Source organism: Heliangelus exortis, chromosome 3 (genome assembly GCF_036169615.1).
Source record: "Heliangelus exortis chromosome 3, bHelExo1.hap1, whole genome shotgun sequence".
In the NCBI taxonomy this organism is placed as follows: Eukaryota; Metazoa; Chordata; class Aves; order Apodiformes; family Trochilidae; genus Heliangelus; species Heliangelus exortis.
In genome coordinates this window covers 26,536,282-26,548,495 of record NC_092424.1, presented here as the reverse complement: position 1 = coordinate 26,548,495, position 12,214 = coordinate 26,536,282, and the positions used below count along the sequence as shown (strand labels likewise).

At 39.6% G+C, this 12,214-nt stretch overlaps 2 protein-coding genes across 3 annotated transcripts in view; both read left to right on the top strand.

The window, feature by feature from the left end:
• The first annotated feature begins 124 nt into the window (after positions 1-124).
• On the top strand, positions 125-11,926 carry TAF1A (TATA-box binding protein associated factor, RNA polymerase I subunit A). Of its 2 annotated transcripts, XM_071739715.1 has the most exons (10): positions 125-429; positions 1,537-1,706; positions 2,804-2,917; positions 4,143-4,341; positions 5,378-5,508; positions 6,396-6,554; positions 7,590-7,656; positions 8,882-9,002; positions 10,329-10,489; positions 11,361-11,926. In XM_071739715.1, the coding sequence occupies exons 1-10, from the start codon at positions 309-311 to the stop codon at positions 11,501-11,503; spliced, it is 1,386 nt and encodes a 461-aa protein (XP_071595816.1). In that variant the 5' UTR covers positions 125-308; the 3' UTR covers positions 11,504-11,926. The 2 variants fall into 2 exon arrangements, with proteins under 2 accessions (XP_071595816.1, XP_071595818.1); XM_071739717.1 differs by lacking the exon at positions 6,396-6,554 and having other exon boundaries at positions 200-429.
• HHIPL2 (HHIP like 2) overlaps positions 11,714-12,214 on the top strand; it is a 21,515-nt gene continuing 21,014 nt past the window's right edge. Inside the window, 1 exon segment of the mRNA XM_071741165.1 lies at positions 11,714-11,761. Coding sequence (XP_071597266.1) covers positions 11,714-11,761 — 48 coding nt within the window.

The window sequence follows — 12,214 nt, the reverse complement described above, 5'->3', positions numbered from 1 at the left end:
CATGCAGGCGGCAGAATCGCTCGGTATTCCACAAGGACGCGTGCGCCTTCCAGCAGCAGCGTATGCGCACTAGGCGCCGATCGTCGTCAGGGGACCAACCTCCTCACTACCTCGCCTGAGCGTTGCTGTCCGGGAATGTCCGGGTGCCAGGGTCCTGTTCGGCTGGGCTAGTTCGGAGCGGCCCGAACTGCTTTGCCCGAGGCTGCTTTGGTATTCCCGCAGTGAGGTCGCCCCTCCCATGGTCAAAGTTGGCCGCTGCCCACAGCAGTTGGGCGGGGAGGGGGGTGTGAGGGGCTGCCCGCCGCGCCATGGACACCTTCCTGGAGGAGGAGGAGGCGGCGGGGAAGAACAGTGCCGCGCACACGAGGAGCAGCACCCTGCTGCCTGGCCTGCACCTGCCCTTCCTGCCACCACACCTCTGCCAACCGGGTAAGGGCAGAGATGCGGTTCCCTTATGTCCCCGGCCCTTATGTCGCTGCTCCCCGCGCTCCGCCGTCTCTCTGAGGCAGAAACGCCGCCGTCTGTCTTCGCGGCGCCTGGTGCCGGTGAGGCCGGTCGGCCCCTTCCTATTGTTCCCGGTCTCCTGGCGGGGATGCAGCTGAGCTTCCCGGTGTCCTCGGGGCTGCTCCCGATCCCCGCGTTGCGGTCTGCCTGCCCGGCTGGCGGCGCGACGCTTGGAGGCGGTCTGCACGCTAATCAGAAAATTAAGGTTAATGAGATGACTGGTAACAAAACTGTTGTGGATGCTGGTGACTTCAAAACCTTTCAAATTTTTTGAAGGTTTTTGTTTCGGTCTGTGTTTGTAGTGAAACACGTTGTTTCAGCTCTTTCCATGTCAGATGACTTCTCAAGCAACTTGTTTTTTAGGGCTTTGCCTCCAGTAGCCACGCTACTTGGTGTATTTAATCTTACGGTGTTCACTGTGAGGTCTATTTTCTTCGTACTTGGAACCTGTGAGGTTAGAAATAGGTGTGATGACAAAACTGATTACTGTTAAGGGGTAATTTTGTAGAGTGAACTGTAATAAAACTGCTTCAAGTGTTTGAGTGGCTCTGTTGCCTGCTCTTATTTAAACTATTTTTTTTAATAGGAAGTGCTTAATTAACCTTTGGTGGAATGGTCTCTTGTTTTATGTATGTATGCAAATCTTGGTTTTACAAAATTCCATTATGGTTGGTAAGGGAAGAGAATAGTTCAAAAAATATAGCAAAATATACTTCGAAATTATCAAAGCATCACAATTTTCTAATTCCTGTAAAGCAGTAATATGCAAGAATTGGCTTTTTGCTGTTCCAAGTGTCTGCAGCTGCATGCTGCTTGTGGAAAATGCTGTTTCATACATTTCCAGCTTTTGCTATTGTCTTTCATCCCAGCAAACTTGTAAGTGCATTTAACTTCAAAACTGCATAATCTGAGATCCCTTTCTGTAGTGGTTGAGAGAGATCATATAAGAGATGCTGAAATGGTAGGCACATTGCTATAAGAGTAATGGTTGTGAAGGTGTGGACTCGGTTGACTTTTTGTTTGTTTGTTTAGCATCTTCCCAAGAACACAAGTTAAATTTTAAGAAGAGCAAGGAAGTGTGTTTACGTTACATTCAGGATGCCATGCTTCAAAAGCAGTGGAAAAGGGCAGCAGAGTTTCTGTCTTTCTATGTTGAGTCTCTAGAGAAAGACTTTTCTAGAGAATACGTGAATCCATCTGAGGTAAGTTGGTCTGTGTCCCTTATCAGGGTTCTTTTGAAAAACAAAACAAAAAGTACACCTGACCTCATCATTGGTAGCACTCAAGGCAGCATGGCATGCTGTCCAGTTACTCACTAAAAGTCTCTGCTGCACAGCCATGCCCCTGCTGTGAGTTTGCCAGTCTTGCCAGAGCTTGAATTCTGCTGAGATCTCACTTTCAGGGGTGCTGAGAATCTACAGTGCTGTCTGGCATTTTTCCTGATCAGAGTGCTCAGTGGTCCTCCTAGAAAGTTCTCTGGGTGTGCAGGCTTTTCTTGTGGATGTACTGAGGGTTTTTTTGATTTGCCTTTTTTTCTACTTAGGCCCTCGACAGAACAGAGGAAAACTTGGCTGGGTATAAGCTAGTTGCATCAGGAGCTTATCTATGAACAGTTATCCTGATCTCTGCAATGGAAGAGCATTAAATATGTTTTCCATTGGCATACCGTCAGTCAAAATCTGAAAATTAGTGGCTTATTTAGGTCTTTACCAGCTCTGCCTGTACTTACAAAACTCCTGTTATGTACTGAGATATAAGTAGCAGTAAAGGGATCAGAGTTGTTAAATAAATGCAGAGTACTTGAATATGGCTGAATAGCTGGAATGTTTGGTTACATAGAGTAGGCAGATCTTGAAAACAAGTGCATGTAGATGGGAAGCTATACTAATTGCAAATAACCCTTATTGTCTAGTGCAAATACTTGCTATACTTGCTATATATTTGCTAGTGCAAATACCTTGCTATATATACCTTGCATCTCATTGCAATCACCAAAGGAAAACAAGTTTTTAGTAACAGGAGGGGAAATCTTCTGACAAATGGTTTTCATAAACCTTGAAGTGCTACTTTTGTAATAAGCAGTTGTGAAGCATCCACTGAATGATTGCAAAAATGCTACTAGGTGAGCGTGTAGGTAACTATAGCAATAGACAAAGTTTAGTATTCCTTTTTATTTGTTATTGAAACATATATTTTACTTACATGTTACACTAATTATAAGTCTTGAGAAGACAGCATATATGGTGACTGTTGCCATTTTGGTGCTAAGGTTACTTTTTAATCTTTTTCCCATTAATAGATTATTTGGAGAGTTGGAACTGAAATTCTGTGCCATTGTTCCAATGGCAGCATGAGAGAATTCAACTCCTTCATAGAACAGATGAAAACTTTTGGAGTAAAAAGGTATTTGAAGGTGAGCATACTTAATGGTACATTGATTCTTTACATCTTTAACTTGAACACTTGAGTACTGTATTTGTATTCTTATATTTAGCTGAATAGTTAAGTATTAGTTTCTGAATTGCTCCCTCTTGAAATGTATTGCTGACAGTAGTGTCAAAAAGATGGTACTTCTTGGATTGTATTTTAAGGGTTATTCTATAACTAACCATATTGCATTTGGCCTATATACTTTATCACATGTATGTATTGTCAGTTTTTACAAATGCCTAAATCCTTTAATTAATCTTTTGATTTGAAACAGTTAAATTCTTTTTTGAGCATGCCCCAGTAACATCTAATTACAGGTTAGCACCTGTCAAGTTTTGTTCCCAATCCTTAATTTGGCCTCTGTGCTTTTGACTGAACAGTTGTACTTAAATTTTGCCATCATTATCTGATCACTTTTCAGGTATCTAATCTGTATATAAAATAGTGTGCCTGATACTGTGAACCCCTGTGTCACCCAGCCCTAGTTGTTTTTCTGTGGTGGCTCTTTCAAGCCTGAATTGTTTAGATTTCCTTGACAGTTTCTCACTTGTGGTGATGCTTCGTTCCATGTTACTTGCTAAAGACCAACTGAGAGGGTTTCTATCCAGTCACTAATTAACATAATAGGGTGGTAGGACATCCCTCTTTCAGGTGTTCTGCAGTTCAGGAGACAAATTAAAAATCAAAAAATGTAATCCAACTGGATTTTCTCAGGTCATTTCTAGATGATCTTAAATAGGCACAGCATTTGTTAATGGCCAGCAGTTTTCTGAGACAACTTTGTGCTACCTTGATAAGACGCTGTCTACCACCATGTGGGTGACTTTCTGCCCCAGAGATTTAAAGGTCTTCAGTCCTTTCCCTTTCCAAGGTTATATATTTAGATATTATATGTGTCTCTGATTTCTAATATTTCTCCAGCATCTTCAGACAGAAAAAAATTAGGCTCTTGGCTCATCTCCCTTCCCCCAGTTACACATGTATTCTCTCACTGCTGCCTTTTTCTCCAAAATTCTTCTTGAAGATACTGTTTGGTGTAAAATTCTCTTCTAATTAAAATACCATACTGAGTTGATTTTGTAATATTTTATATGCATGCCAGTAATGAGGATCTTTTTTCCCTGCACACCTGTATAGAACTTTATTGTATTGCTGAGATTCTCCATTTATGATGTGAAATGCTGTGGTATGGACTGTTTGAATTGCAGGTTTGTTTAGAGCATGCCTTTCACCTCCTTTGCAATGGACTAATAGATGATGCTTACCAAAACCTGTCCCTGGCAGAAAGCTGGAGGTATGGAGAACAAACAGCCATTCAGGATAAAGAAATGAAACTGATTCAAGCTTACAGGGGATTGTTGGACTACTATAGCTGGTCTAAGCAGAAGAATATCCTGTTAGAGCATGGTAAGTCCTGGTGGTATTACTGTATTAACCTGTAAACTTCAACTCAGTTCCTTGGTTTGCATTGACATCTTTTCCATGCAAGCTGCTCTTTTTCCTTTATCTACATATAAAGGCATCAGGGAGAAATAAAGACTTCAAATACAATGTTATGGTACATAATTTCATGCCAGGAATGATGGTGGTTCCAAAATGGCACTCTGACCTGCACTGCTCTGATGTGCTTCTGAAACTTCTCACTTTCCCCCACTTCAATCACTTAAAATAGCATTACTTAAAACAGTGATCAAAGGAAGGTACTCTCTTGTAGCAGGGCTTTCTTTACATGTGTTGAAGTGCTTGACTGCTGCTAGAATTTTAAGTGCTAGCAAAAGCCCCCAAAATTTACGTGTAATTTCAGTTTGTTTTAAAAAGTCTTTCTTCTAATTCTGCATATACCCGCTGGCTGTGTGTCTTAAGTTACATTGTATCTCTACTTTTTTTATGAAAACTAGGAATTGAGTTTTCTTTATGGGCCTTGTGCTGGTACTGTGTTGACTTCTATACTGCCTGTCGTGCCCCAGAGCAGTGCAGATTTCTTCTAATACTGAGGAATAACTCAGTGAGAGACCAGGCTGCAGGGGGCCTACAAGAAAGCTGTGGTAGGGCGTGTGTAGTGAGAAGACAGGAGGCAATGGTTTAAAACTTGAAGGTGAGAGATTTAGGCTAGACACTGGGAAAAAATTCTTTCCTGTGAGGATGGTGAGATGCTGGAACAGGTTGCCCAAGAAAGTTGTAGATCCTGCCTCCCTGGGATCAAGGCCAGGTTGGATGGGGCCTTGAGCAACCTGATCTAGTGGAAGGTGTTCATGCCCATGCAGGGAGGTTGTAACTAGATGATCTTTAAGGTCCTTCCAACCCTAACCATTCTGGTTCTTTTCTGAAAGCTCTCTGGAATTTTTGTGTAGCAAAATGTGACCATCTCCCAGGTGCAGCACTGGTTTAAGATGTCTTTTAATTAGCAAAACTAACTTTGTGGCATTCTTTTATGTTTTTGTAGGGCTGGATGGATTTGAAAACTTGTCTGTTGAACAGGAAATGCACAGTTGCTTTCGGAAGGCAGCAGTGAACTTAAAGGAGATTATTAAAATACCTGGTGTCTGGGATCTCTTTGTGAAATGCTATGTGGATGTAAGGGCATGTTTTACAGATACATTCCTTTTTGTGTTTTCCTGTCTAATTTTTGTTAAGATGTCTGTCTGCAGCTTTTTTATGTGTGTAGCTGAAAACAAAGTATTTTAAAATCAGCACATCTGTATTTGCATCTCACTGGCTTTGATTTAGAGTAGTTTACTCCTGGTAGAGTTGCAGAGCCTGCACAGAGTGCAGTAAGGACTTTACCTGTGCATTGCCAAGGAAAAGATACAGAAAAACAGCTTGCATATTTTGTTTTCTTGATTCTAGTGCAGAAACTGGAGCACAGATGCTTTGTTTAAATTCCTGAAAGTAAGTTCTCTCTTCTTGGCAGGGCAGCATCTTTCTGCATCTGCTAAGTATTAAAGACAGCAACTATGTAGTCCCTCTGTGTTGTGGTTTCTTGGGTTTTTTGTTTTTTTTTTTTTTTTTTCAAATGTTCACTTAAAAACGCCCACTTTTGTAATTAAAAATAAAGTTAATCATAAAGTGTCCTTGAAATTATTCACTTTTTGTGAATGCAGCCAAACTCTCGCTTCTCTAAGCACCTATTTGTGGAATTTTACTTGGTGCTAATATCTGCCAAGTTCTTTCATTGAGTTCTCTCATGACATGGCAAGCTGCTTCAGTTCTTTCCAGTGTGCAAATGCTGGTAATTCTTTGACAAATAAGTGGTAAAGGAGTTTACTCTTGTAGCAGCTTCTGTGCATGATGTTTGTCTATCTGTGATAAGATAGTAGCCAGTAAAATGAAAATGTGCAGTTTATGCTGCTCTTTTTAGACACAGATTGTGCTAATTGGATAGTTCTGTGGCAGGCCAAAATTTGTTTTAAGAGTATGAGTACTAAAATGTGGCAAGCTAATTACAGACTTAATTCTTCTAGTTGTTGGAGTTCTATGGAGATTATAATGAAGCCCACCAAGTATTAAGTGAATATGCCTACAACTCAAAGTTTCCTGCTAATCCCAATGCTCATGTTTACCTCTATCAGTTCCTGAAGAGACATGGAGAATCAAAGAAATCACTCATATCCGTGCTCAAGGTATATATTGTACAGTAAATGCAGTCAGCATTCATGCTGCATAGCTGTCTGACAGTTTGCTTAATTTGAACTCATGTTACATTATTTAAGGTACTGTATTCTTTGTGAAAAGTAGAGGAGGGCTAGAGAAAGTTAGTGGGAGTGGTGCTAATGGTTGAAGCAAATGGAATCCTTTACTGTCTTTGAATTTAAGCCTCTGTTTTGCCTCTTTTGATACATTATATAACTTCAACTCAGTAAACAAGCTCAGAATTCATGTTTACATGCTTGCAGAAATCTGTACCAGCAGTCTTTACAGTCTCAAAGTATGGTGAGATGACTGGTCTTTCACATACTGATTATGTGTAACAATTTGTTTTTCTGCTTGTTTTCAATGAACTCTGCATTTAAGCTAAAACAGTGCTGGTTGTTGGCAGACAAGGTCTTGTGATATTAAGTTTTTGTATAGTTGCTTTTAAATTCTTTCTTTCCTTGCCCTTGCTTCTTGATCTTGATAGCTTCTTGCAAACAGTGTTTTGCAATCTGCTGTGCCACTTGATGGCACTAATGTGCTTGGATTAGGGCAGGTGTTGTGGAACAGCTTCATAAAGTTTAGACTTCTAAGTGGTAGCATATGTGCATAAACTTCCATCAGTGCTTTTTAGAGTGGTTTTATACACTATTCTCTTACCATGTGGTGACAAATCAAAGCACTGGTATGGAAAGTCCAGAAACATGATCCTGTGCACAGGGCAGTAGACAGGGGAGCTAGAACTTGCCAGGAAGGACAGGATATTGTCCCCTTAGAAGGGGACACTGGATATGGATTTGGGCTCTTCATTGGGACTGTTACATTTGTCACATGCAATGTTTTTCAGCAGCCATCAAAGTATTTCATCTATTGTGTCACAGGATAGTGTCAGATGTGCAAAATGGACCTAGATATTAATTCTCTCTCTGAAGTGTGTGCTTCTCTTGATGTCTTTTCAAGTCTTCAGAAGTTTTCACATAAAAACAATGTATCTTTGAGTTTTGTGGTTTTATTTTATTTTTCAGATCTTGCATGATCTTGTTCCTTCTCATGAACTAATGATAGATTTTAATACCATGCTTCAGAAATCAAGTAAGTCTTTGAAATATCTTTGCTCTTTTCCTTTATGTTAATCTAGAATAATATTCTGAAGTTTTTATGCAGCCTCTTTCTGCTTTTCAAAGTAGTTTTGTTAAGAAAAAAACAAAATCTAACCCAAACCCCAACTTTCCAATCACAGGATTAGGTTTATGTGTGAGCAGGCGTTTACAAAGTTCTGTAGACAAATGCCTTTCTCATTTTAAAGGCTGATCTAAGCAAGCTCTGGCACAGCCAGCCAGCACTTTAAAAATAACTTATTTTTTTAAATTTTTTTTATCTCGGGTCCCCTGCTCTAAATGCCATGGACTGAATTCTTTATGGGGTCTCTTGAGTTATTTATTTTTTCATTTTCTTTTGGAAGAACTGAGGTAGATTTATGCTACTGATCAAAGAACAAAGTCTTCCTCCTCTTCAGGGAAATTTTTTCTCCAAGCTGGTAGGAAAGTTTTCCAATTTGGAGACTGTTTTTTCCATAGTGACCGACTGCATTGCAAGTTGTTGTCTGATCTGGTATGTTCCAGCAAGTCAGCAGACTGCTGAAAAGTCCTTATATCAAGATTGTTCTTTCTTCTGCATTTCCTCTTAGGGAATGGAAATAGCAACCTCCTGGCTGAAACATTCTTTTTTCTGTTCATGCATATCACATTTGTGTAACTTTTCATAGCTAATGAGGACAAACTGATTTTTAATTATAATTTATACTCAAACTTTTCCTGTATTTATCTTCTGTGGTAGGTCAAATGTGGTTTTGAGAACTCTGCTGCTTTATTCGTTCCAGATTTGATTTTTTTAATAACATCTCAGGAATTAAGTGTTCCAGAGGCACACTCTGTTCCCTTATCATGGAAAGAGTGTGTTGAACGTGGTGCCCATGGGCAGCCCATTAGGGAACTTTGGAAACATCAACTATTGTAAAGCAAGGCCGCATGGAAGAAGTGAGTGGCCCTGTGTGCAGCTCTTAGAGACAGCAGTTTTTGAGCAGGATAGGAGCAGGGACACTACCTCTGGTACAAACTGTGCTTTAGGGCCTTAACTTTAAGTATTCCTTAACTTTATCTCTTGGAAGAGCCAGAAGGAAATGGGGGGGGAACCCTGAGTAATAGGGAAAGTAGCAGCATTTTGAGGAAGCAAGATGGAGAACTACATTTCACTTGTTTCTTACTAATGAGAACAGCCCAATGTAAGTAATTCATTAATCAGCCTACTCTTTATCCAGGAAAAAGAAAAAGATGTCGTCTGGGGCTTGAAGTTATTTTTGCAGTCTTGGATTATGCTGGCTGGAAGGAAAATGTAAAAGCATGGAGCTGTCTGGCAAGACAGGTGAAACAAATTGCAATGTATGTATCTCTACAATGTGCCAATGACAGCTGTGTGAATTCTACACATTTGGGCAATTGACAAAGTGAATCTTTGCATCCTTTGTCTTCCCTGCTGGTGAAGACATCATCAGAAGAGTCATCTGGCCTACCCTGTGTGCCTCCATTGGGAGCAAAGAGGAAATCATTACTGGGGGGAATTCCAAATTTCCAGTTAATATAATCACCTGAAAAAAGTTGTTTTTTTGTTTCCCAACAGTGACATGCTTATGCAGAAAGAGTTACTCAAATGTTTAGGTAGCATTTGCTCCCCATCACTAATTTGGGGGTGGGGCTGGGAACAATTGGGTCTTCTGTTGTGTTACTACCTGTGCATTGTTTAAAAGTTGCTTTAAGAATCACTGGGCTTCACTAGGGCATGCCTGGTCCTGTACAGACTGGTTGTTGTGTCATGGTTGTAACTTACAGAACGCAGCCAGGGTCTTAAGCTGAGCCAGCATGCCTGGGGATTGATGTGTCCTTGCCAACACTGACAGACACGGCCTCTGATTTCAGGAGCAGCTTTTCAGGCAATATGTGCCCAGAAGGCCTCTAATGTCTAGACTTTTGTTTTGCCCAATAAACAGGCTGTTGTGTTTTTTAAGCCCTTCGTATCTATAGGATATTCACTTAGTACTTAATTTGACCCATTTTGCTGTTTAATTGCCACCTCCACTCTGACAGCATCTGCTGTTAAGGCCCAAGTGATAGTAGATGAAATTTAGCAGTGTTTTTTACTAGAGTTAGTAAAAATGGTACGATGCTCTAACTTTGCCTGCATTTTTGTATTTGAAGACTCAACTTCAGAGTATCGTGAAATATATTGGTCATTTTATGGGAATATAATTTCCCTGGAATGCTTGATTTAACAGATACTAGGATAAGTATTTGGGATAAGTTAGTCTTTGAGTATGTATAGAGTAACACATCCTTTTTTTTTTTTTTTTTTTAAATTTAAATCTTGGCAACACTAGTGAGGCAGGAGGTAAAATCTAAGTGTTATTCAGATTTGGCAATAATACAGACTATGGTGTGAAATGAAGCACACCTTTGACTTGTGTGCCAGTTTGTCAGTAGTAATAAGAAAGTTTCCTCAAGTTTGTCAACAAATGTAGTATGAATGGGTTGGTTTGTTTTTAAAAAAAAAAGTTATTTCTGTTTGCAGATTGAAGTGCTAATCTAGCTTAAGGTCAGTGTGTCTGTGCTAGCAATTTAGGAGCCTTGTAGTAGCTGGTAAAATTTAGTGCCTTCTAAGCATCTTTTCATCCTAATTTAAGGTTTTCTGTAACTTCTTTTACCCTTTTCCAGTGCTGAGAAGCATCTTGACTGGATCAAGCAAGAGTGGAACTCCAGGAAGGACTGGTGGCCAGCCTTCCATTTTACCCATTACTTGGCAAAAAGAAACTGGAAGGAAAGCGAAAGCCTTTCCTATGAAAAAGCTGTGGTGGCTGGAATCTTACTGGGAAAGGGTAATACTAAATATTCTTTCCTTTTTACCACACAGAACAGAAATAATGTCTAGTTCTAGCCTGAATGAGATAGTATGTAGCTGATCTGGGAATACTGGGAAGCAGCTGGTCCTTTAGGACCATGGGAGCGTTGTAGTACAGGAAGGAGGAGGTGGTAGGGTGTCTTGAGTGAAAACCATCAGCAGTTGGGTAAGAAGGTGAAGATGGGTAGCAGTCTTTGAAATGCTGCTGAAACTGAGTTATGGTATCAGGCCAAGAAGCTCCTGCAAAATGGAGAATGAGAACATGGTGTGGAGATGTGGCTCAAATACCAGCTTGGACTTGTGATTGATAGGCAACTTGTTCCTTGTCAGCTTTTTTTAGCTTTATTTTCTGGACTTCATAAAACATTTTCTCATACTGAAAGTCTTTTTTTTTGCTCTTGCTAATTTATTTATCAGATGTCTCCTAGCTTTTATTTCCAGATGAGTAATTAAATTGTTCCAGCTCTGATTTTGTTCAATGAAGTTTCAGTGCTTATTGATGTTAATGTGAACCTCTGTTTTCCTTATCCAACACACTGTCATTGTATGAAACTGATGCTTTGTTATAGTCTTGACATTTTATGTTCTAATCGATTTGAGAAATAAAAAGAGAAAAAAAACGTAAGACACAGCATACAGTTATCTATATGTAGAATATTTTACGGGTTAGCTGAGGATACATTTAATGCTGCATTTGGGTCTAATATGCATGTATTGGATTACTTTATTACCTTTCATTACTGAAAATTTTCTTGGATGTTTGCATGTTATTTAAACAGTGAAAACATTTCCTATTTGCGTGTATTATGGTATTAAGTTACACCTCTTTTCAATTCTTATTTTCTTAGATTGCAAGTATTTTAAATACGTATCACACCAAGGCTGCAAAGCTCAGGTGAAAAGATTTCGGATACTGAAGAAATTTGTGAATAAGCACAATCCTGTGTACCTGAGAATCTCTGATCCTTCGGATTCTTCTCTAAAACCTTGATTAGAATGTGTCCTTGAGGTTCTTACTGTGTTTTTAATTCTCTGTTGTGGGAAGTGGCAAAGATAATGTCAGCTATAATGAAGAAATATGCTAATGAAGCCACGTGTTTATTAAAGGGATGGTGGAAAATTACAAAAAAAACAGTGGAAAAACACCAGATCTTTGTGGGAGGATCTTGGAGGAGGGCCCTGGAAAGGGCTTAGCGTATAAATGGACCCTCAGATCAATAAATTTTGTCTCAGTTTGGAGAACTACTGGGTCTTTGCCTGAATATGCCACACTCTATGAAACTGACTTACTGTATTGGTGCTACTCTAAAACTTCTAGGGGAACCCTATCAACTCAGTACCAGAATTTTTTTATGTATTTATGCAAGAACACCTTGGTTTGTATTTATTTTATAATAAAATCGATACAAATTGATATGGTTGAAAAATTTATTTAATCCTAGTACCATATTTCTGTGTGAAATGTACTACTATGGTGTGGAATTTTTGTCTCAGTAGTATTACAGGGTTGATCCTCAGATGCCTAGATGATTTTAAATGACTGGGAATGTAGTTCAAAATCTATTTTGGACTAGAAGTGCTGTTCATTATAGGTGTAGTGCCTTAACCTAGTGCAAAAATGTGTAGGGGTTACATAGCTTGCTGCTATGATTTCCTGAAATATATGGAAAATGGAGAACTATATGTCACATTTTTTGCATTG